Below are 27,367 nucleotides of genomic sequence, written 5' to 3' on the forward strand. Positions count from 1 at the left end.
CTACAAACTAAAGAATAAGGTCTTCAGGGAATTCCTTGAAAAATATACTCAACATACAATCCCGGATGAGTCAACACTTAGGAAGACGTATGCTCCATCCATCTACGATGAGACAATACAGAAGATAAGAGATGAAATTAAAGATAGTTCAATTTGGGTTTCCATTGATGAGACTCCCGACAAAGAAGGTAGACTTGTTGGTAATGTAGTTATCGGTTTGTTAAGTGAACAATATTCTGAACGAATTCTTTTACATTGTGATGTTCTAGAAAAGTGCAATAACAAAACTATAGTTAAACTGTTCAACGAAGCTATGGGTATCCTGTGGCCAAAGGGTATTATGTACGATAATGTGTTATTCTTTATTAGCGATGCTGCCCCTTATATGGTCAAAGCTGGACAAGCATTATCTGTTGTATATCCTAAATTGACTCATTTTACTTGTGTGGCGCATGCATTTCATCGTGTGGCAGAAGTGGTCAGAGACAATTTCCCTAAAGTAGATTTGTTGATTTCATCAGTGAAAAAAGTATTTCTCAAAGCTCCCAGTAGAGTTAACGTGTTGAAAGAAATGTACCCTGAAATTCCATTGCCACCAAAGCCAATTTTAACTAGATGGGGTACATGGCTAGAAGCAGTTGAATATTATGCCGAACATATAGACTCTATTAACAATGTTCTCCTTGCATTGGACTCTGAAGATGCAGTCTCAATTGATACTGCGAAAACAGTTACCTGTGACATAAGTGTGAAGAATGACTTAGCTCACATTCAGCATACATTTTCATGCATCATAAAAACGCTCAAAAGTCTCCAAAATAGGCACCTTTCACTATCTGAAAGTTTTGAAATTATAAATAGTACTGTGGAACAACTGAATCGTGGTAGAGGTAAAGTTGCAGATGCAGTAAGAGCTAAGGTGGACACTGTACTTTCAAAAAACCCTGGATATGAAGAACTACAAAAGGTTGTTGCTGTGATGAGTGGTGAATCAACAGTGAAGATTAACTTGGACTTATCCCCAGCAGACATTGTGAAATTGAATTATGTACCAGTTACTTCTTGTGACGTCGAACGCTCTTTTAGTCAGTATAAATCTATCCTCAGAGACAATAGAAGAAGATTCACTTTTCAGCACTTGAAAGAAATGTTTGTAACCTATTGTTATGGTAACAGACAATAAAAATTGTGTTTTGTTGAAACTACATTGGAAGATAAGGTACGTCCATTATATTTTTTGTTTAGTTTGATTAAAATGTACCAATATTTAACGTACATAGTCATTTTTTTATAATTCTAAGTCCATATTTAATTCCATATTTTGGTAAAAATCCATATTTAATTCCATATTTTGGTAAAAATAACTACATATATATTTACATATTTCATATATTTTTAGTCCATATAAATCCGTTCCCAGATCATAACTCACCACATTTATTGAAACGATAAGATACGATTAACATTGTTATCAGAAACAACAGGAGCCACAGCTAGGTAGACTTCTTTTCGCGTGATGGAGACATCATGTAGTCTAATATAATTTGAAACAAATATTGTCGCGTGATGGAGACATCGTGTAGTCTAATATAATTTGAAACAAACATTGATCTCACACGTGTCTCGCAACTAGGCAGAGGCTTTTGCAGAATAGAACTGTTCTTACATTATTTTGAACAATAATGGCAAATTGTGTGTGATGCAAGTGCTAACTTTCCTCTTTGTTAACAATACGCATTAATAAAAAGAAAATTGGAGTAGGCCCTATAAACACAATAAATACTAAACTATTGATGGTACAAACTTATTAATACAGATATTTCGCTTATACTCAGTCCGTCTTATCTTATAATTCTCTGCGGCTATGGTACCTGTATTCAGTGGGTTTAATTATCCAGCAACGAATATTATGATTTACGGTACATTTCATTTAAATCCGAGGGAATGAGACATTTTTGGAAATTTTAAAGTCTTAATTATTACTTTTTAATTTATAAATCAGCTTTTTACAAAACCTATAGCGAAATGTTTAAATTAAATATTGCTGTATCTGAAAAATATAATACATGTACCAACTCCTTGCAGTGTACCTTTGATAAGCACTCCTTGCGGAGGCTGGCGGTACTATAGACCGCCATGTTTTTTAGGGAACGATCCATAGTACTGTTGGCCTCCGCAGGGAGCGCTTATCAGAGGTCTTCAGCCTCTCTATAGTATCTAACTCGTTGGTCTGAATGATATGAAGGTGATAATGCCGGTGAAATGAGTCTGGGGTCCAGCACCGAAAGTTACCCAGCATTTGCTCGTATTGGGTTGAGGGAAAACCCCGGAAAAAACCTCAACCAGGTAACTTGCCCCGACCGGTTTCGCAGCCAGACGCACTGACCGTTACTCCACAAGTGTGGACTGGTCAGTATATAATAGAAGCCCTGTATTATTAGTTTATAATAGATTATAGTATTATTTACATAGTAAATAAAATGAATAGTAGACCCAATGTGGAAGCGAATTTCTATATTTTCATTTTCTCATTTTTCTAACAATTATGCTTTATATACACGCACCCGACGAATGCATTATTTTTTTATAACAGTATTCTATAATCCTTTCCAAAAAAACTTATCCCGAGTTGTCTTCTTTTTTTTTTAATTATATTTACAGTTTCGATTTCCACAGAAAACAGCTGTTGTAAATGGCTAATTTTATGTTAATTTCAGAAGTAAGTCGTGTGCCTATATATTTTGAGTTTGCATAATTTTGACTAACGAAGTTTTCCATTGGAATTGTAATTATGATTTTTGGAAACATTATCTATTTTGTCGCTTTATTTAATTATATTATGTAAGGAAATATTTAAACATAAAATCTTTATGGTCGATATGAGTAAATTACCATTTTACATGGCACTTCAAAATACGGATTTATTTATTTTTAGTAAATACGAGATGTGTCAAAAATACTGGCCTCAAATGAACTGATTAGTAAAAAATATCCATCACTAATTTAGGATAAATTGCTATACAGGCGGGCAGACAGACGGAAGAACTCCAGCCATAAAACATCAGGGATATGTGTAATTCTGTGGCTGTCTGGAAATATATTTCTTACATTAGGACAATACTCCCTTCTATACATAGAATGATGCGAAAGTGAAGCTGATTTGAAGTCTCTCTGTTTCTAATAAAAAATAACTTACATTTGTAAGTTGACCCCATCCTACAGGTTCAAAAGTAAAATTGAAGTATGGATCTTCAGGGTAGGTATCAGAAGGAGTCCTCTCTCCATGGCGGAACACCTACAACATAAGATAATAGGACACTCATGTAATTAAAATCAGTATCTTCACATGCACAAAAACACATTAACTGAAATTGTAAAATTTGTGCGTTAAAATTATATTATATTTAGATAGATGGATTTATTGAGCAATATTATACATACAGATGTACTATATTATCAGAATTTTCTCTTAAATCCAGTACACGGGTCTTTTGACCGTACGTGCTGTGTAAAACAAGTCCTACTTTGTAGGTTTCATCCCCCTCACCTATTATTAGATCCAACCACTCTCCAAAAGAACACACAGATTAAAATGAAAAGGGCACAAACAAAACACATTATATAATATATCCTAACCTAAAACAGGCATAAAAGTGTATAATTGGGTAGATACCATTATCCCTTCGTCAGTTCGCATCACAAACTTCAGCTGAAGTTCTAATCTGTCTCGCCTTCAAGAGGAACAATCCAGTCTATATTATATAGTAAGCAAAGAAAGAAACCAAGTTTTACAAGATAATGACGGTACTCTGTGCGTTATATGTAAGTTAAAAGAAATTTGGACAATAAAAAAGTGACAAGAGATTCACAGAATCCAGATGTTTGTGTCAATACCTCTTTGTTTTACTGTTTTACATTTTATTGTTTTACTTTATCCTCCTATGAAAACCATATAAGATCACACATTACAAGTTGTAATCAAATTTATTTTTCATCAAGCATTTATTGAAATAACTAAGCCTCTCTTTATAACAAGATCTGTCTTTAACACTTAGGCCTACAACAATTGCACTTTGTGAAGTATTACTAAATACAATATTATTACAAAATTCTTGTAAATAGCTTCTGTGTTTTAGGTTGCGTTTTCACGATCTTGAAATTCTTTCTTTCGCTTATGATATAAATGTATGCCGCTCTTGACTGTCTTGTATACATGATAAAACAATAGAACTACTAATTAAATTAATGCATTTTGTATTTTAGATTATTCCGTTGCACATAAATAACAAACTCTTCCATTTCAATTGATCATATTACAGGGACTCGTCCAGTAACGTCATAATTTCCGAAATGTAAGACTTTCTTATCAAATGGACCTAGAACAAACCATATAGATTCACGTGATAAAAAGAACTCGACTACATTTGGCCTAAATTAGGTTTTTAATATACAATATGTGGCAAAATAAACGACACTGAAATGTTATTTAATTGCGTCGGTACAGTATGTATCCAAAATGTCATCACGTCCACACATTTTTCATAACGTTTCTGAAGATTATTGAGCATGTTGATGAACAAAGGTTGCTATAAGGATATAAAAATTAACGTTATCTTCTCGCGTAATTCGGGAAATTTGTAGGTGGGTCATCTATCTTGAAAACTGATTCTTTCAACATGCCCCATACGTATCACATGGAGCCGTGAGGTCCGGGGAGCATGAAACTTGGTAGGGGAATGGAGTTCCACGAGAAATTAGGTGATCTCCGAAGTGTCGTTGCAGAAGGCAAGTGACTTCCCCGCGGTGTGGGCTGTAGCTCTATCTTGCTGCTTCTGGCGCGACAAAAACGGCGGAAATCCCGCACGAATGAGGTAATAATGAGGTCTCTGTAGAGCACCTGGTTTACTGTTTTTGGATTCTGTGCAGCATCCTCGACGAAATAAGGGCCCAATATTCCATGACCGACACGGCGCACCAAATCGTAACTACGTACTGTGCAGTGGTTTCTATATAACGACCATCAGGCCGTTCAAACCCTAACAAACGAGTTATTTGTCGGCTGATGAAGCTATCAAGGTGAATATGGCTCATCTGAAAACCATATATTGCAGAAGAAATCTGGATCCTGATACGTCATGGATAACACTAGGCTGCAATACTGTAATCGGGCTCGCTCATCCGCTTCTGTTAGACGCTGAGCAACTTGAATGCGGTATGCAAATCCACCCAGCTCTTTAAACATCCGCCAAAAAGACCTATCGCTCAAACCAAGTTTCAGCGATGCTCGTCGTAGACTACGCTTTGGGGACTGTAATGCCTGTTGGAGAAGTCCATGATTCTCGTTTGTGGTGACGGTTCTTGGGCGTCCTCTTGTTCCCTTTCGTCGACATAAGACTGTTACCGTATGACGTAACTTGTCAATGACAGCTAATATTGTTCTGTTATTGGTGCCTCCTTATTAAATCGTTCCTCATAGGGTACTGTTCTTTAACTTGGCTCATTCTGACGTCCTACTCCGTATGACCGGAAATAATGTTCCACGATAAACACCTTCTCCTCTGTTGTGAGAACCATAATTGCTGAAATCAACGCAACACTGAATTCACAATCTATCAAACTATTATATACAATAAACAAATACTTCGTTGTTAGGAAAACGTTGACAGCAGATGAACAATAATAATTTAAGGGGTCGTTTGTTTTGCAGCATACCGTATATAAATATATATAGCAAAAAGTTCCAGTAAATATGAGTCCGCGAATTATCGTTTACAAGATAATGCCATTTTGTGCTTGTTGGGGCCTGCTGAATACTATAGTCCCGTCGCTCTAATTTCCGGCAGCCAATCACGTTGCAGGTCGGTTACATTTAAACGTGTGCGTCTTGTGATTCGTTGATGAAGACCTTATGCATTTCTTAAGGCTCGATAAATACTTAATAAATTGCCTGCCATTTTGGTTCTTTCGTTGGCGTTCGCAGAAAACACACGAGGACGTTATTTGCCGCACAATTATTTGCTCAATTACAGTGCGTTTGATTTATTATCATAGGAGCTATGACATGATAATGTTTAACGGTGTGGCAAATAGATTCTTCTGGTAGCTCGCAACGAAAGAACAAAAATGGCGAACGATACTACCTACCTAGACTTTATAGAGCCTTCACTTCCTAAGACGTAAGAAAAGAGGAGGAGTCACGCCGGAATAACAGCGTCGCGACTCCTACTAATTCTAACAAAACCAATTAGACCTTATTTATCAATCACGAGGCAGTAAAATTCACAATATACATATACACATACATACATACATACATACATACATACTTTTAGATAGAAAGTGTTGGCTGGACCACGTACGTGCAATGAGTGTAATACAGCATCTGAAATTAATTCTCAGACAGATAAATAATGAAGTTGACTGGCTGGATGATATATCAAGGACCGTACCCGGAATGGATCCGTGCACACAAGCTCACAGAGAACTATTGTGAGTCCTATACAATGAGATTATTCCATATCCGACAGATGGTCTGGGTGGCATTCGTGAATTCGTTGCTGACAGGCGGAACATTCTGCCTCAGACCCGACAGAAACAGGTCCCACTCCAAGATAAGTACATTCTGCCTCAGACCCGACAGAAACAGGTCCCACTCCAAGATAAGTTTAGTAAATCCAGGGCCAGGAACCCCAAGCCTTAGAACCTACTGTATATCACGATCGGACAAAACGATTAAGACAATGCAATTTCACAAAACTCTTAATAAATGCAGTTTAAAATACAAATTACAATAGGTCTACAATAAATTCCTGTCTACCTTTCTTATGTAAGTGAACAGGCTTCCATTTTTATTTTCGACGCTCTGTGCCGTAGGCCTATATAAAATACCACGGGATGCGGAAGTATTATCACATTTTCTTTTGTCACAAGGTATTTTGGTCATACGGTGTTTTGGTCACATACGAGGGGGATCCAGGAAATAACGACCGTTCGCGCATACTCGCCGCGCAGCTGACTCCCCTTCCTTGTTTGAAGGTCAACTGGCTTCCTTAACATGTGTTCTCGTAATGTTGTGAGTACTGGTTGCAACAAGTCGCCATTGTGCATTTTGTGTTATTTCAAAATGAACGACGTGATTGATAATCCCGCCGACTGTGAGGTGAGGAGTGTGATTCGATTTTTGAATGCCCGACATTTGAAACCTGCAGAAATTTACCGGCAATTGAAAGAAGTGTATGGTGATACTGTAATGAATGAAAGAAATGTGAGAAAATGGTGCGAAATGTTTAACAATGGGCGAACAAATGTCCACGATGAAACTCGACCCTGACGCCCATCACTCATCACAGAAGACCTGAAGACTAAAGTGAACGACAGAATCTTGCAAGACAGGCGCACATCACTCGACGAATTGCATATTGCCTTTCCTGACATTTCTCGTTCTTTGCTTGGTGAAATTGTGTCGCAACATCTTGGCTACCACAAAATCTGTGCACGATGGGTTCTACGGCAACTGAGTGACCAACACAAAACTCAGAGAATGGCCTCAGCATTGACATTCTTGATGCGATATCACACAAATGGAGACGCCTTTCTTGATCAAATTGTGACTAGTGATGAGACCTGGGTGTCTCACAACACCCCAGAGACCAAGCGCCAATCACGTCAGTGGCATCATCCCTCATCACCCAAGAAACCGAGAAAATTCAAACAGACTCAACACAAAATGTTATGGCTACTGTCTTTTGGGATCGCAAAGGTGTTCTTTTGCTGGATTTCATGCCAAAAGGCACTACGATCAATGCAAATCGTTATTGTGAGACTTTACGAAAACTACGGCGAGCTATCCAAAACAAGAGGCGAGGAATGCTTTCGAGAGGAGTTGTGCTTCTTCACGACAATGCCCGTCCGCACACTGCTGCTTCAACTCGAGAATTGCTGGATCAGTTCGGTTGGGAAATCTTTGATCATCCGGCCTATAGTCCAGACCTTGCTCCTAGCGATTTTCACCTTTTCACTAAGCTGAAAGACTTCTTGGGTGGTACGCGTTTTGGAAGTGATGAAGAGTTGAAGAAGACAGTGAACACCTGGCTTAATGAACTGGCGGCAGAGGAGTATAACATGGGAATTCTAAAGCTAGTGAACAGATACGACAAATGTTTAAATGTGGATGGTGATTATGTAGAGAAGTAAAGGAAGCTTCAGTTATGTAACAGACTTTGTTTTTTCAAATAAATATATATTTTTTAATTATTACAACAAAACGGTCGTTATTTCCTGGATCCCCCTCGTACATTTTTGTCACATTATATTTTGACCACACATTACACAGCTTCAGAGTTTCATAACAATACTTATCCGGCAATTATTTAACTGTTTCCAAAGTATCAGCATTCCTTCTGGCCACTATAATGTGTGAAGAATTTCGTTCTACAACTTCTGGACGGGGTGGAGAAAAATTAATGTATAAAGTTTTTATGTTTACTAAACACATATCTAATAAAATGAGATAATTTGGAGATGCGATTATCGCAAAGAATATATTTCTATGATTATTATTTCTCTTCACCGGCGAAGAATTGTGAAGGAGCCATCGGAACATACAAGCCACGCTCCAGAATGGATTCGAGTACAAGCCAAGAAATGTATATAAGCTACGAAAAACCGAACACGCATTTCAAGGAAGAATTTCATCAATCGTCCAACCAGAGGTGATCAGAGTAAGTAGTAATTAGTATAGCAAACGTAAAATGTCCAAAAAAAGAAACTATCGGTATTGAAAGAATGCTCCATACTATAAAGAGAGAGACTTTACCTAGGGAACTAACACGTATTGATAGTCTCGAAGATGTATCTGAAAAGTTCAGGAAAACTTTAGAAGGTGAAAGGTGGCAATCCCCAGGACGTAAATAAAATTATTATTTTTTCGACTGATAGTCATTTGCAATTTTTATCTCACTCTCCGTTGTGAATAATGGATGGCACAGTCAGGTCCGCTCCAAATATTTTGTTGCAAATACTAGGTATAGGCCTATGCCAGTCATGTCAATATTGACGGGCAATGGTTTCCAGTGTTCCAAGTTCTTATGCATAAAAAAACCCGACAGTCATATGAAGCTATCTTTCATATCCTAAAAGAAGAAGTGTACAACAAATTCCGACGTCAGTAAAATCCAACATTTAACTCTATGGATTACGAATTAACTGTTGTGAATGTCGTCTAGGCAGAATCCAGAAATCAATTCTAGGTCGTGGCCCAAAACCTGACTATTAAAGTAGATGTCACAAGTGTTATTATTATAAGAAAATAATAACTGTGACTTGCATATATTGTTTTGTTCTTTGTGGAAGTTTCGTATGACCTGTGTCTAATGTATTGGTCAAGGATGGAGCAATCTTTTCCATGTCATTTCGGCTGTGCTTATACCTGACGTCACATTATTGTCACCACTGAATATCCTTCTTCACGGTAACAATGATTTACTTAGAAAATTTTAGCTGCACGAAGTAAATAACTACATTACATTAATAAATTTTGACAGATCATGGTCAGACTGAATTCACCGTCTCGTTTTACTAGTACCTCAAAGCGATAGGGTAGAAATTACGCATTTTATTATCTTCTCTTAATTATTCATACTAGAATAGAGTGGTAGCACTTCTGACTACAAACGCAGACTATCTACTTAGGTGATAACAGCGTCATTAAATAGGCAACTAAAAAACCTCATTAGGAAGTACTGGTACACTGGGTGATTTAAAAGTCCATCAACACAGGCAAACTCTGCTATTAGTACAGATAGCGAAAAATAAAAAAAAGAGAAGAAAGCTGTTGGAAATAGGTAGCTTTCCATACAAAATTGTGATAACGTTATCGACAAATGAATCCGTATGTTATAGTCGCGACGTTGTTATTCCAGGCGTGACTCCTCCTCTTTGCTTACGTCTTAGGAAGTGAAAGCTCTATAAAGTCTAGGTAGGTAGTATCGTTCGCCATTTTTGTTCTTTCGTTGCCGAGCTACCAGACGAGGGATCTATTTGCCACACCGTTAAACATTATCATGTCGTAGCTCCTATGATAATAAATCAAACGCACTGTAATTCAGCAAATAATTGAGCGGCAAATAACGTCCTCGTGTGCTTTCTGCGAACGCCAACGAAAGAGCCAAAATGGCGGGCGATTATATTTTAAGTATTTATCCCGTTGCTTACGATAATCTCGTAAGCAACGATTTATTCAGCCTTAGGAAATGCTTTACATCATCAGCGAATCACAAGACGCACACGTTTAAATGTAGCCGACCTGCTGCCGGCTGCCGGAAATTAGAGCGACGGGACTATAGTTATTAAATGGGTTTAGGAAACTCTGGAAAAGCATCAACCAAGCAAGTAATCGAATGGAAACTGAGGATCACAATTTCTTTGCTATTACGTAGATTAAAAAAAAAACAGCGAAAAACTTCAAGCAAGTAACATGTTCCAAAATTTGAACACGAGGACCGGCATTTGCATTTGAGGACAAAAGATAGTGAAGTTAGAATTTTTTTTCCTAACTGATGCATAATTTTAATTTTCATGTAGAAATATCATTGTTAAAACAATTTAAATTACATATTAGTTTTCGTAAAAAAAATCGGGGCCCAAATTAAAAAAAAATACCAGGAAACAAATAATTCACTAAAATGTATAACCTTTATATGACCAATTTTTAAAGATACATCCAAAATTTTTATGGCATTTTATTCCTAAAAGCACGTTCTTTAAAATGTGAGTGCAATTTTGCTATTGGTTTTCAGAATTTTAATATAAATAATTACATGTTAAGAAAGAATTTTACAGGTACTTTCATAAAAAAATATGGAGGAATATTTTTAAAATGCAAGAAAATAAGAAATTTATATTTCATAGAAAAGGTTGCTGATAGCCTAAAGAATGTGTGTAAAGATAAAGTGGCTCATTCACATGCCATGAAAACACTTGGGGGATATGGATAGGGCTCCATACTTTCTTGACTTCGGCACTAGAATGAGGTAGTGTGGTCGGCACCACGCTCCGGCCGCTTTTTACCCCTAGGAAAGACCCAGTACTCAATTTGATAGGAGGTTGAATGAACCTCGGGGTTGTTCTGGAAGTTTGGCAACGAGAAAGTCCCATCTCCATCCGGAATTGAACCCCGGACTTTCCAGTCCGTAGCCAGATGCTCTACAATCTGAGCTACCCGGTCGTCAAAAAGAATGTGTACTGTGTACAAAATATCATGCATGTAGCATTAATAGTTCCAAGGATGTAGCCTATACATTTTTGTATGAAATAAAGTAAAACATCAAAGTTAAAGCAAATAGCAATCTAAGTTACGTGTCATTTAAAAACCTTGTGCGCTACAGCTTTAAAAATGGCGTCACAGCAGTTGACAAGTCCATAAATGCGTATTATATTTTATATACACATGCCATGTAATGCATTTTCCACATGTCAAAGTGTATTTAAAAGGAAAAAAAAATGAAATAATTAAAGTTACGGGTAACTGCAGTCAAAGTTAGTGTCATTCAAAAACCCTTTAATTAAAGCAGAGCTTTAAAAATGACATCACATCGGCTGACAAAGCCATAAAAGAACATTTAATTTTATGTAAAGATTTTTTTCACATTTAAGAGAGTACTTTAAATGCAAAAAAGAATGGTTTTTCACCATATTTAATTACCTTCTCCCCTTAAGTGTTTTGAAGAAAACTCACGGAAAAATTCAGCCAAGCAATTTGTCCCAAAATTTGAACCTAGGTCCTCTAGTTTCGTAGTCAGATACGTTGACCGCTAGTTCATAGCGCTGGACATATCTATAGGAATCGTGCTAGTCCGTTTTGTTTTTTACGGCACTTATGGCCCATGAGCAGTGACCACGCATCATACTAACGAAATTATCAGGAAATGAACATTTTCAATTATTTAACAACGCTATAACTACTAGGTTATTTTGTGTCGATGGAATTGGAGATAGCGAAGTGGTATTTGGCGATATGAAGCTGATGATTCGCCATGTGATTACCTGACATTCGCGTAACAACTGGGAAAAATCCCAAAAGAAATCCAACCAGGTAATCAGTCCAATCGGAAATCGAACCCACGCCCAAGTACAGATCTGCATCAGTAAGCAATTTTTGCGTTGACGAAGATGCAACATGTCAAATAGTGATAGACGTAGTAGTAAATATCAGTTGATAAAGGTTTGTTCCAGCAAGCAATTCAGAATTCGTTACGAACTAATACCGAATATCTTTCGATGCATACGCTAGTTGAGTCCGTTCTCAGAACTAGTTCGGGATTTTACATTGTTGGAACTGTTCTTTCACGGCTTTCGGAGTTTCGTCTCATTAAAATTATATTCATCTTCCGAACTTAATTCTTCGCAAAATATATCGCTATCACCTTCCAATTCACTCCTGACGGACTACAAATGTTTTTATGTTAACATGCCTAGTCTCGAAGATTTTAACCCTAACTTCAGATTAAACCAAATGCGTATGCGTCAGCAGTTCAGAATTCCCAGGTCCCGGTCTTAATCGAGAACCAATTTCAGTCGTTCCGAACGAGTGCTAAGGGAACTGGGAGTTCAGTAATTCAGTATCGGTTCGGAATCAGTTCTAGTCTTTTTGGAATGCACATTGAGCTATTGCGCATGAGCAGGCAGTTCAGAATCGATTCTGAGCTGTGCTCGAACAAACCTGATGATTGCTTACGACTACGACATTAAAATAAAATTAGGACTAATTTAAAAATAAAAAGTCTTGACTCACTAGGTCAGTTTCTTTAATTTTAGTCTTTATACAATCCAACTTCTATTTTAAGAATATTTTCTAGAAATTTACAAGTGTAATGTTTCTAACCTAATGATTGATATCATAAATTGTCCGATTCGTTGTTAATTCTATCGGAATGAGGTTAAAATCTTAGGATAGGTCATCTCGGTCAGTAGGTCGAAAGTTCTACCATCTGTTATTTGTTCCGATAGCCTTGCTAAGTATTTTATACACCGTTTGCTACTGAAATGACATTGGTCAACAATCATTTTTATAAAATGAGTGGCTCAGTGCCAGAGTTGTCTAACCAACAAATTTTTAATGCACTAGATAAATATTAGATGATGGTAAAGGAGAAATAATTTCCAACTGAGAGCAATAATTAAAAAAAAGATGTCTAAGTTTAGACTTCAATAACTTTTTTCAATGTAATTGTGATTTAGGCAATTCTGCCACTGAGCCAATCAAATATAGAAGCCGCTAATTTTTACTAATTTCTGCCTTCTGAATTCAAATATAGCAAACAAAATCTTCAGTTGTTAACAGTAGGCTATTTGAAATCACTACTGTGAATTTTTTTTTACGTGTAACGTATTATCTGTTAGGCCTAATATTTTATAAGAATAAGTCAAAGACTTCAGACTTTTATGACTACATTTAATGGAACAACTAGGGCTAAAAGTTATATCGTAATAACAAAGAACTCATATAAGTCAACAACCTCAACAATTATTATTTTATTATTGTTGTTATTATTATTATTATTATTATTATTATTATTATTATTATTATTATTTACCGAAGTACATATTATATTTCCGTGCAGAAATTCTGCTTTAACATATGAAGAAGGATGGATAGAACAGAGAAAAATTCTCTCCGACACCGAGATTCGAACCCAGGTTTTCAGCTCTATGTGCTCACGCTTTATCGACTAAGCTACACCGGATTCCATTTCCGATTCCGGATCGAATCCCCTCAGTTTAAGTTCTATCTCTCAGTTTTCCCTTTGGTGGCCTGCCCTCATGTACTGTGTCACAGAATATGTGATAGTGGCACAATGTCCAACGCACTATGTACAGAGATGCACTCATTACGAGTGACTAAGTGGCCGGGATCCGACGAGATGAGCGCCATCTTGAATCACTAAGTGATTACATACGCATATCATATTATCATAATGTACCGAAGTACATATGATATTTCCGTGCAGGAATTCTGCGTTAAGGAGGATGGATAGAACAGAGAAAAATTCTCTCCGGCACCGGGAATCGAACCCGGGTTTTCAGCTCTACGTGCTGACGTTTTATCGATGCCGGATCGAATCCCCTCAGTTTAAGTTCTATATCTCAGTTCGATCCGGGATCGGAAAAGGAATCCGGTGTGGCTTAGTCGATAAAGCGTCAGCACGTAGATCTGAAAATCCGGGTTCGAGTCCCGGTGCCGGAGAGAATTTTCCTCCGTTCTATCCATCCTTCTTCAAATGGTAACGCAGAATTCCTGCACGGAAATATCATATGCACTTCGGTACCGGTACATCATAATAATATGATATGCATAAGTAATCAGTGATTCAAGACAGCGCTCATCCTGTCGGATCCCGGCCACTTAGTCACTCGTAATGAGTGCACCTCTGTACATAGTGCATTGGACATTGTGCCACTGTCACATATTCTGTGACACAGTACATGAGGGTAGGCCACCAAAGGGAAAACTGAGAGACAGAACTTAAACTGAGGGGATTCGATCCGGCTTCGGAAATGGAATCAGGTGTGGCTTAGTAGATAAAGCGTCAGCACGTAGAGCTGAAAACCCGGGTCTGAGTCCCGGTGCTGGAGAGAATTTTTCTCTGTTCTATCCATCCTTCTTCAATCTCAACAATGTCTTTCAACTAATATCAGCCAATTCCTGCCAGTATAATCATATTTATCAACAATGTCAATATTCGACCTATTAAGAATAATCATTCTGTAATGAAGTCTGAATGAAGCATTATACAGAGATTTAAAGAGTAACTTTGATCCTAATATACAAAGTTCTGCTGCTTTCTGTGAGCGTGGGAAAGGATTAAGCACTTCAACGTAAAAATATGATGATCATGCCAATCACTAGAGCCCGGGAAGAACAAATTTAACACAAACTCCTTATATCTCAAATAATATAATTTTATCACCTTTATACATAAAGTGGACTTTTACATAAAAAAATCTTCGTATGAGGGTCAGCCATTTCAATACTACTCAAATAAGAGAATTTATAAAGGACTTTTAGGTCGATTCGTTGCTAGCAGGAAAAGATAAAGTTGTCTGGCTCTTTCTATGCATATAATTAAACAAAACTTTTTTTTTTTTTTCATTTTGCTTGGAAGAACAGTATTTTGATAAATGATTATTTAGCTTCTGCTAAATAAAATTCCTTAAACTGAGAAAAATCGGCAGATTGATTTTAAATCAAGACAAAAATGATCTTGGACTAATGTTTATACAACCAAAAATACAATTTCAGCTTGACTAAAGGTTAATTTCATTCCCTGATCTCAGATTAATAGGTCCTAAGAGATTATCTTTGCGATAATACAAACCGGAAATATAATTAAATACCTTCCAAGTTAATAATAATAATAATAATAATAATAATAATAATAATAATAATAATAATAATATTTTTATTTTAGGTTTTTAATTTTAGTGGGTTATTTTACGACGCTGTATCAACATCTAGGTTATTTAGCATCTGAATGAGATGAAAGTGATAATGCCGGTGAAATGAGTCCGGGTCCAGCACCGAAAGTTACCCAGCATTTGCTCGTATTGGGTTGAGAGGAAACCCCGGAAAAAACCTCAACCAGGTAACTTGCCCCTACCGGGATTCGAACCCTGGCCACCTGGTTTCGCGGCCAGACGCGCTGACCATTACTCCACAGGTTTGGACAATATTAATAATATTGATTTGTCAGAAACCAAAATACAAAGCTTTGGATATGACATCGTCAGGAAACACAGCATAATGTATGTATGTATTTTATTTTCATTTTATTGGGTTATTTTATGACGCTGTATCAACATATAGGTTATTTAGCGTCTGAATGAAATGAAGGTGATAATGCTGGTGAAATGAGTCCGGGGTCCAGCATTTGCTCGTATTGGGTTGAGGGAAAACCCCGGAAAAAACCTCAACCAGGTAACTTGCCCCGACCGGGATTCGAACCCGGGCCACCTAGTTTCGCGGCCAGACGCGCTGACCGTTACTCCACAGGTGTGGACCGTATGTATGTATGTATGTATGTATGTATGTATGTATGTATGCATGCATGCATGCATGCATGTAGATAAATAGTGGGGTTTAAGAAGGGCGCGTCAGCAACTATGGCTATTTGCGCCCTTATGTTCGTAAGTACGCATGTATCTATACATGTATGTATGTATGTATGTATGCATGCATGCATGTAGATAAATAGTGGGGTTTAAGAAGGGCGCGTCAGCAACTATGGCTATTTGCGCCCTTATGTACGTAAGTACGCATGTATCTATACATGTATGTATGTATGTATGTATGCATGCATGCATGTAGATAAATAGTGGGGTTTAAGAAGGGCGCGTCAGCAACTATGGCTATTTGCGCCCTTATGTACGTAAGTACGCATGTATCTATACATGTATGTATGTATGTATGTATGTATGTATGTATGTATGTATGGATGCATGCATGCATGTAGATAAATAGTGGGGTTTAAGAAGGGCGCGTCAGCAACTATGGCTATTTGCGCCCTTATGTACGTAAGTACGCATGTATCTATACATATATGTATGTATGTATGTATGTATTATGTATGTATTTATTTACACTGCAAGTGGGCAGTATGTAGGTCTATATGTGTGTATTATATAGATAATAATATGAAACACAGATAACTGTTCAGGCTTATAGTTTTTCCGTATTCATAATAAAAAAGAAAAGTTAAAAGGATTATTCAAGTAAGTCACAACCTCTACCATATTGTATTTCAGTGACATTACGCAATGGACTACGATCAAGCAACTACCAAATAGGAACGGAGGGAATGCAATATGAAAGTAAACATAGAACGAAAGGAAAGAGTAAAAAACGAATATAGGCTAAAAATACATTCTGTTTAGTTCTATTTCGTATTTGAACACAGTGCCCCTTATAGAAATAATGCGCCGAACTTGTAGATCTCTTTGTCGCCTTCGATGTTAGCACGGATCACCATGAGAGATGAGTGTATATCACATCAGAATGAGTATGATGATTGTCATCATGATTACTGTGATTAATGAACATTTGGTGGAATGTCGGCAGTAGAAACGGGAGTACTCAGCCAAAATCTGCCGCAGACACTAGCTTTATATATCACAAATTCCATTTTGATTCGTCGGGATTTGAATCCAGGTGTTTAGTGTGGAAAACTAACAACTGAGCCGTTCGACAAAGATAGTGCCAACTCATTAATGTTGACCTACATCACACGTAATTCTTCGTTGCAAGGAAACTATTTACTGGAGATGGAAACGGAAATAAAAATGGAAACAGAATCAATAATGTAACTATATCACCGTATCTCTATAGTATATGAAAGTGAAACTTGGTGTTATGTAGGCTAGTGCTGAACAAACTTTCTTTTTGTACATTTTATAAGTTTCACAACATATCAGTTATTTTATCACGCTGCGAATGATAGTCCTGTTTATAGGTTACTTTCGTAAATTATCATTCAAAGACATACATAAAATATAATACTTTCATTTTTTAGACTTGACGTAAAAGTAATGTTCTTGTAGTCCTAAAAAGTGACATATGTTACTTCATTGCACAATGTAAGTAGATCTGTGCAATTAATTTTGCACAAATTCAAATAAAATGTGGAATACCACGGAAAATTTGGAGGCTCTCAGTTAATAAAGAAGTCAAGAAAGCTGGCTATACCTGCCCACAAGAGTGCTCTGGAACAGCTGGTTCAGGCCCTATGCCCCTTTTAAGGGGATAAATGACATTATTATTATTATTATTATTATTATTAATTATATTCGATATATTCTCATCACTTCTAATGCTGTTTAGCTATCCATGAACATAAGTATTTAAAATTGATATAAATATTACAGACAATTAGTGTTCTACAAAGTGATTCTAAATACAGACAAATCACCAGCAGTGCTGTGAATGCAGATCGTTGAAGAGGAACTTGTAAAAATAATGATATTGTACACACAAACTGAGAATAATAGGGCTTAAAAGGAACGGCTAAAGATATAGAGGAGTTTACTGGTGGTGAGACATGGAGCATCTCTAAGCATTTCAGCCCAATTAGGCTATTTTTGTGCACCCGTGATGGAATGAGTTGCATGTCGATTGTGCTGCCCGGCTAAGTCGACTCCACCATCCGCCACATCACGCATTTCTCTCCAGCCTTCAAATTTGTATAGGATACTTCTGGTGGAAGTCTTCCATACCTCACAGATCTATACATGAATCGTCATATAACATTCAGGAATGAGATTATATGTGGCGCCAATGCCTCTTATGCAGATCTATGAGTCACCTAGAATCCACCATTACTCCCATCTATCAATCTTCGACAAACCACATGGAACATCTACCATGGCAGACGATCGATTCGGCGTCGCGCCAGGAGAGGTGGTACCCTGCTTTTTGATGATAATGAAAGGGAAATTGTGGAGAGTGTTGGCGAAATCACGAGGAAAAGTGGGAGAATCCCGAGATAAACGGCCTGTAAGGCCATCGTCCGCAAGTATACTAAAACTTGACGCTTATCTAAGCAAGAAGGGAAAAGAGCAGAAACACAAGTAACTTGAAAGCTCCAAAGTATCTAGAGATTAGTAGAAACTAGGTAAGGTAAGGTAAAGGTATCCCCGTAACATGCCATGAAGGCGCTTGGGGGGCATGGAGGTAGAGCCCCATGCTTTCCATGACCTCGGCACTAGAATAAGGTGGTATGGTCGGCACCACGCTCTGACCGCCTTTTACCCCCGGGAAAGACCCGGTACTCAATTTTATAGGAGGCTGAGTGAACCTCGGGGCCGTTCTGAAAGTTTGGCAACGAGAAAAAATCCTGTCACCACCTGGGCTCGAACCCCGGACCTTTCAGTCCGTAGCCAGCTGCTCTACCAAAACTAGAGATGAACAAAACTAACTGCCGCTCTCGCTCGCTGTGTTCGTTGCATTTGTCTTTCGAATCTCGTCTCGTCATTCTCGTGCGCTTCGAGTCTCGCTCATCATTCTCGAAATAGCATTTGGTCGGCATGGAAAGATTTCGTAACTTTGAATAACATACATCATTGAAATAAATAACATTATAAATGTTTAAATGAGACAAAAAGACAAAACAGAACAGTATCTTAGTTATCAAAATGTTCTGGTTCTATTATATGTTACCTACGTTTATATAAATAGAAAAAAAATCTCAAATAAATTTGCATTACTAAGAAACATAAAGCAAAACGTTAATATCGTTTTACTTGAGATTGCACACTTGATCTCAAACATATGAAAAGAAAATTCCTAGCCTTTTAATAAGGGCCTAGTACTTACTTACTTACTGGCTTTTAAGGAACCCGGAGGTTCATTGCCGCCTTCACATAAGCCCGCCATTGGTCCCTATCCTGAGCAAGATTAATCCATTCTCTATCATCATATCCCTCCTCCCTCAAATCCATTTTAATATTATCCTCCCATCTACGTCTCGGCCTCCCTAAAGGTCTTTTTCCCTCCGGACTCCCAACTAACACTCTATATGCATTTCTGGATTCGCCCATACGTGCTACATGCCCTGCCCATCTCAAACTTCTGGATTTAATGTTCCTAATTGTCAGGTGAAGAATACAATGCGTGCAGTTCTGTGTTATGTAACTTTCTCCATTCTCCTGTAACTTCATCCCTCTTAGCCCCAAATATTTTCCTAAGCACCTTATTTTCAAACACCCTTAACCTATGTTCCTCTCTCAAAGTAAGAGTCCAAGTTTCACAACCATAAAGAACAACCGGTAATATAACTTTTTTATAAATTCTAACTTTTAGATTTTTTAACAGCAGACTGGATGATAAAAGCTTCTCAACCGAATAATAACAGGCATTTCCCATATTTATTTTGTGTTTAATTTAATTAAGGGCCTAGTAATTAAAAAAAACTAGGGAACGGATTATTATACACTGAAAGGTAGAGATGATGTTTCAAATAGGCTACTTGATTGTTTATACATATAACAGTTGCCAAAGTAGATAAAAGTTCAGTCAGGTATAAACAACTGTGACGATTCAAGGCTGCTTGACGTTCGGGACTTCGGGAGTGATCAATCTCGACGTCTCGAAACTCACAGGCAGTCTTTACGTCAATGACGCGACGTATACAACATTGACGTGCGGGTTTTCGGCTTTGCGGGCGCTGTTAGTCTTGCTTTCTCGATTGTTGTTGATCTCTAGTAGAAATCTTCACAACCTTGTCTTTGTCCACCAGAAATACAACTCCGCCATTGGCGACATTTTAATTTGGTTCTGTGTTCGTAGTAGACCTAAGCCAACGCTCTGCCAAATGAACTACCAAGGAGCTTGGAGACAGCTAATTCTTTAAGAAAGAGCGAATCCGAATGTCCTTACCTGATTTTGAAATTATTTGTGCAATAAACGATTTATGAGATTTTTCTAAATGACACTTAACAAATTATACATCTTTCGGCTTTCCCGTTTCAGATTTTTCTAGGTTCCTGCAGTGAAACGGAGACAAATGGAGTGAGATAAGTAATGGCCTAGGCTTGAAGGTCACATAGTTTCTCCACTGCATTCCCAAATACCCTTGGAAGGACGCACGTTGGCGTATATTTATAGTTGTTTCCCTCCCTTGTATCATCATCATCATCATCATCACTACAAAATTAAAAACAAAACATGTTATTAGTAAATGTGCCAATGTTGTTTTTTTTTATATGTAACGGCAGATGAGTTGGTAGAGCAGCTGGCTACGGAGTGGTGACGGGATTTTTCTCGTTGCCAAACTTTCAGAACGGCCCCGAGGTTCACTCAGCCTCCTATAAAATTGAGTACCGGGTCTTTTCCGGGGGTAAAAGGCGGTCAGAGCGGGGTGTCGACCACACCACCTCATTTTAGTGCCGAGGTCATGGAAAGCATGGTGCTCTACCTCCATGTCCCCCAAGTGCCTTCATGGCATGTGAAGGGGATATCTTTACCTTACTTTTTAACGGCAGATGAAAAGATAACGCTGGAGGAAAACATCCAGTACAGCAGGGGTGTAGTCGTGCCAGGGCGCCGCCCGGTACTTTTTTCTGTAACCTAGGAGTGCCCTCCATCTCTATTTTTACTTTCAAAAATAATAATAAATTGTCTTACTTGCTTTTTACTCTACTTTGAATTTCATAAGTATGAATTAGAGTCTGTGTGATTTATCTTGTCTCACTGTGAAAAGAGAGAGAAAGGAGATATGTCTTACTTCGTCTCTATTGTTATGGCAATGAGGTAGTGGAGAGATGCCGTCCATCCATCCAGTGACGGAAGAAACCAATTGATACATTCTGTAGCGCAAAATAAAATTACAAAATATCTCTCTTCGTACTGTGTAGTTCCGTCACTGAGCTTGTCTTTCAAGAAATTGAGTTCCGGAAGCTGCACACTAACAAGGTTTTGAAAGGAATCCTGAAAATTTACAACCCTCCTATAATCTCCACCCTCATTTGAAGGGACTTGGTTTTATTGCTACTGAGACAAGATAAACCTTACCGGGTATAGTAATATGTGCAATAGCAGCGGCATTACCTGCGCACCAAGAGGAGTAGAATAAGGCCTACATTCAATACCCCACTCTATTATTTGACCCTTTACCTGCGCGCTTAAGCCTACATACAGTAACAATACCCTACTCTTTTCCTAAACCCTCCTTCTCAAACAACTTTCCTCAGTCTGCTGTAATTATGGAAAAAATTAGTAATAAAGAATAAATATCCACAAGTGTGCATAAGTTATTGGTTAGTCTTCAGTGCTAAGTTCGGTCACTGTTTTCGATTCTGGAAATTTTTGCTGATCAGTTTATTTTCCATTGAAGTCTTTGTGACTCTAAGGTTAAAATAGGTGTTAAACGGAAAGCTCTTATTCTGATGATATTTCATTCAGTGTAAATCCATATTTAAATCGTCCTGAAAATGTGACTGTTTCATTATAAGGGTTCACATACTAGGAAAACAACTATAAAATATTTTTTTGCGAAAGAATAAATACATATCTGTATTGAAAATGTATTTGACGTATTACATAATGGGGTAACACTGTACTACTGTCCATGAAAGTTGTAATTAAATATGAAAATGAATAATAAATATACTGTAAGTTAAGATTACATTACCCAATAGGCCATCGCAGTCGCTGTAAATACGCGGTTTATACAGAATGTCTTGAAGAGCGTCTTTTCGGGTTAATAATAGGCTTAATAATAATAATAATAATAATAATAATAATAATAATAATCTTTTCGTGATGCGCTCTGATACAATTTTATTTACGACTACACTCCTGCAGTAGAGTAATGTAAAGTATGGAAAGAAAGTTTGTAGCCTACAAGCTTCACAATGTAGTTAAAAAATGTGTAATGTTATCTCACTATTGTATTTTAAGATGTGTAGTCTACAAGCAAGTCTGGTGCTACTTCTCACCACCAGGCATATGTATAAGAAATAGGAATTCTGTTAACCGTAGTGCAGTGAGCGTCAATGTTTCTCCCGGTTTTGGCTACCTACATTTTTTGTAGTGCGAGATAAGTACAGTATATAGTTGTCTATGGTATATAGTAGGCTATTGTCAGAGAGAACAATTTCGTTTATTATTAACCAGATTTTCGACTTTTTCCTTTCACATAAAATAAGTTTTTTTTTCTATTTCTATAACGTTGATTTTGTAAAGCAATTTGTTTAAATATTTTAAATCATTTTTTTTGGGGAGGGGAGAGGGTTACTTTAATTTGTCAAAAATTTCTAGGCTCTAAATGTTTTATGTGAAGATGTTTCCGATTGGAAGTATTGTTTAATCATATAGCTAAGTAATAATTTCTCCGACGCAAAAGGGGTTTCGGACAAAGTGTATGCACATTTCACTTATACAATTTTTGAAACAATGTTTACAATCGATTTCGAGTAAACCGCCATTTTATTTTTCCTTTTCAAGTTAAGACACACTCCGTGCGCATTAATTTTCGGATGGATTGACTCGCAGTTGCTACGAGCTCTATCCGGTAGTTCAGAGGAAAACGTTGTACACATACAAACAGCAAGCCGAAATAGTCTTTTTGGATACTAGGATGCTGAAAACGTGTATTTCTGTGAAAATATCGAAATCGATTTTTTTAGTACAACGTATCTGTGAACTTCGCGTAAAGTAGGTAAAATTTATGACAGACACAATAATAGGCCTATAAATGTTTCGAGGCTTTAGGAAATACAGGAAATCAGTGAAAATTCCGACTATGGAACATGCAGTGCGAAAATGCTTAGAACACGATGTTAATGTTCCGACAGATTTACAAAAAGTGCAAGAAATTAGTAAAAAAAACCCACATGAAGTGCGAAAGGAATTGCGAAACAACTGCAAACGAATTATTAATCAGTATGGCAAAGATAAAACTGTACGCCTATTCTATAAAAAAAATCTTTAAGGAAACCGACAAAGCTATTCATTTCACAAACACTAGCAAAAATCCAAATGAACTCGGAATAGCTAGATGAAATTTTGTGGGCGAAAAAGATCCTTTAAAATTGAAGAACAAAGTGTCGACCACATTTGAATTTTATATTAATCACTTGTGTATAAATGACTCCCATTCATTTGTGAAAGAAATAATGATTTCATATTTCACGTAAAATTATTTTTAAAAGTTTCGGTATAATAGTACCTTATAGTCTATAATATGGTTAGCTTGGATAATAGTTTGACAAACTTACTACATGGATGAGTTGTAATTCTGATTCTGCGGCTATTAACTGTAAATTACAGAGCACCCAGGTTCCAAGAGCAAACGACAACCACGACATGATTTATCCAACGACACTGACAGCAGTACTACAATTTTTACGACTTCGAAGGAAGTATTTTCGTTTAAGCTCCTCCCATAAGTTACATAACTGGTCTGAGCTGAACTTAGAATTTGGATTTCGCGCATTTTGTTTTACATGCATTCTTTTCTATTTACAAGAAATATGAGTATATATATAAGGTGACGTAAAAGGAAAGTAAACATAACTGAGGTCAGACAACAATGATAAAGAATCGTGTCACTGGAATAAGTCCAAATTGCAAATTGATATATTACCATGGAGCGGCGGGGAACTTACATACAACTACAATGAAGGTTAAGTACCGTCACGGTGGTCAGTGCTAGCGCATTGGACATATAGCTAAGTTAGAGGGGACGGGTGCAAATCCCGGCTGATCCAGCCTGAATTTATAACTTGTGCTGGGCAAGCCCGTGATACAGGCAACACAAGGGCATTCTCTGCGTACTCCGGTTCCCTTGTGACATCCCAACAACTCTCTTCATCATCATCATCATCATCATCATCATCATCATTCATTCATTTATTCGCTACAAGTGCAACGTAGACCCACCGCATGTGGTGCACTCTGAATAGTTTCTGATGAATTAAGCGTTCTACGCTATTTGGCACTAGCAGCATCTATGAGATTGTTCCAGGCCTGCCAGGTCTCACGCATTTGTGCGTGAGACACACTGATTCGAGGCCGATCTCACGCTCACACGCACGCGAGCTGAAATCTCACGCATTTGTGGATTACAATATTTTAATACAAGACAGTATCCCTGAAGATGTATAGGAAAGTGCTAAGTCCAAGATGAGGAGCAAGTAAGTCGGTACATTTACGGAATGAATGTAATTTGGGCATATTTATCTCAGATGAAACTAGCAAACGGAGAAATAATATGCAAGAGGATAACTGAGGTTGCAAGATTGGTTTTGATCATTCCACATTCTAATGCTGGCGAAGAACGTGTTTTTTCTATGATAAGGAAAAATAAAACAGCTTTTAGACGTTCATTGAACGTAAATGATGGTACATTATCATCTGTCTTGACCATGGAAACGGCCATTCCTGAGCCATGCCACACAATCGAACCACCAAAAGAACTGGTGGCTAGTGCTAATAAAGCAACGCATCAGTATAATAAAACATACTGCAATAAAGAGTGAGATTTGTATCGTTTACAATTATGTGCAACATTTAGAATATATTAATTTATTTTGTGTTCTACTATTTTCCACAAAACTGATGAATAAATTTGTTGTCTCACTCGTTTCCTTGAATCTCACTCTTCTTGAACAGCGATCTCATTCAGTTACCTTGGGGACTCTTGGCAGCTCTGTTGTTCGTACAGTCGAGTGAAATAACGACAAGTTAAGGGCCCTGCCAGTGAACAAAAAAAGAAGAAACTTAATGCAAAATAACTCTGTGCAGTGTAAAGGAGCACTGATGACCCAACGCATGTGGTGCACTCTGATAGTCTCTGACGAACTAAGTGCTCTACGCTCTTCGGCACTAGCGACATCTATGAGATTGTTCTTAGAGTCGAGCTGAATAACGGCAAGTTAAGGGCAAAAAATGAAGCTTAATTGAAAAATAACTCTATGTGCAGTGTAAAGGAGTACTGATGGGATAATGTAGCTTTGTGTAGTGAATATATTATTACAAGGCAATGGACAAAGAATTCATTTCTAAGGAAGTTCAGACAGCAATGATAAAGAGTCGTGTAATTGAAGTCTAAACTCAGACATTGACATATTTATAATGGGGAAACACTTAGGCCTATAGTATAATACGTGTCACGTTCAAAAAACCCTCGCTTACAATAAACAACTCTGTCTTTATTAACATCAACAGTGTTCGCTTGACACCGAGAGTAGGTCAGAGATGTGCAGTCATTTTCTTCACATGGAGATGCCATTTCTTTCTGTCGTATACTTTGCAAAGCGCATACAACACTGACGTGATAGTCATTGATAAGAAGTGGCAACGTCTTATTACTTAGAAGACATAATACACCCACAGTCAATTACAATATAAGTCTTTCTTGCATTCATTGAAGATGAAATCGGAAGTTGTGTTGGTTTCATATCTTAAGCACATCTTCTGTTATTAACATATAGAGACGCGAAGACTTTTTAAACATGGCACAAACCATACAAGTAAATTTAAGAGTAAAACAAAATCGCTTTGTATAAAAATGTGACTGTCTCTGTGGTCTGGTAGTCAGCAAGCTGGCTTCCAGATCTGGAGGTCCCGGGTTCGATCGGTTCTCAGAACTGAGAACTTTACAATATATCAGGACTGTCGCTGGGTAGAAACCTGAACATGTTTCAACGTCACAGCGTTGACAAGAGCCCAACCAGAAAGCATTAAGAGACGGTAAAGAGTTAACAATGAATGAATTAAAAAAAAATGTAACAACAATAATGAAAATGCGACATTTTGTTCAATGTAAAGGAACTAAATAATATGTAAGATTGGACAACAATGATAAATAATCATGTCACATCGGTACTTATAGATAAGAAAATCTTTGCAGCCTACAGCTTATAATTTAAAGATAACACAAAATCACTATAATATGAAAGTGTAACGGAGCAATGATGGAACAATGTGGTAGGGAATATGTATGTAAGACAATAATAAGGATAATGAAACAAAGTACGATCAGATAACTACGATAAAAAATCGTGTCATTGAATGAAGTTTAAATTGATAATCTGACATACTTATGAGGGTTAAAACTCTTTGCACAATAATTATATTTTAAGAATAACGCAAAATCGTTCTACCTAAAAGCGTAACGGAGCAATGAACGAATAATGTGACATTCTGTAGTGAATATGAGTGTCCATGTAAATGGCATGCAAGCATTAGTACAAGGTCAAACAATTAAATGATAACGAATTGTGTTTTTGTATGAAGTATAAATTTACACTTCATCATGGCAGAAAGACTTGTACAACTGCTTAACGTGTCGCAAAATCGTTTTATACGAAAGTTTAAGGAACAGTAATTCAATAATGATGGTGTTCTGTAGTATTTTCATTTGAATTTCATTATAAAGATTCAAATAATCATGGAGCAACACAGTGTAATATGTAGCTAGTCGGTGAAGGGGAAAGAATCTGGCCAGCCTACCCCATTATCTCCTGGCCTAGTTGCCTCATAAGTGGTGCCTTCTTGGTATAACTTGTGAGGTTCAGACCTGTCTTAGGACAGTTGACTAAACAACAACATTAAATATTAATGGCATTCTGAGCACGAGTTTTTTTACTCCTTCAGGGAAGAATTCTGTTTGTAATTTTAAACATGTTATTTTACTAACAATAAACTTACATAAATAGCAAATTAAAATTTTAGTAGCAAGAAATTCTATTGTGCCATACCAGAAGACTCAAGTGCTGGCCCCAATTCTAGAAATTTATATACCGGTAATTTCTTACTCCGTGGAACAAACATCGGAGATTGGCCTACCATGAAATTGGTATGGTACGGTAGTTT

At 37.3% G+C, this 27,367-nt stretch overlaps 1 protein-coding gene across 1 annotated transcript in view; it reads right to left on the minus strand.

Moving 5' to 3' along the window:
- The window catches only part of LOC138715157 (venom acid phosphatase Acph-1-like), a 46,075-nt gene extending 22,156 nt beyond the window's left edge, over window positions 1-23,919 (minus strand). The window contains exons 1-2 of the mRNA XM_069847716.1: window positions 23,767-23,919; window positions 3,197-3,295 (exon numbers count right to left, since the gene is read on the minus strand). Coding sequence (XP_069703817.1) covers window positions 3,197-3,295; window positions 23,767-23,856 — 189 coding nt within the window. The 5' untranslated portion in view covers window positions 23,857-23,919. The remainder of the gene's footprint in view (window positions 1-3,196; window positions 3,296-23,766) is intronic.
- Between the last annotated feature and the right edge of the window lie 3,448 nt (window positions 23,920-27,367).

The sequence above is a fragment of the Periplaneta americana genome, chromosome 15 (assembly GCF_040183065.1).
Source record: "Periplaneta americana isolate PAMFEO1 chromosome 15, P.americana_PAMFEO1_priV1, whole genome shotgun sequence".
Lineage (NCBI taxonomy): Eukaryota > Metazoa > Arthropoda > Insecta > Blattodea > Blattidae > Periplaneta > Periplaneta americana.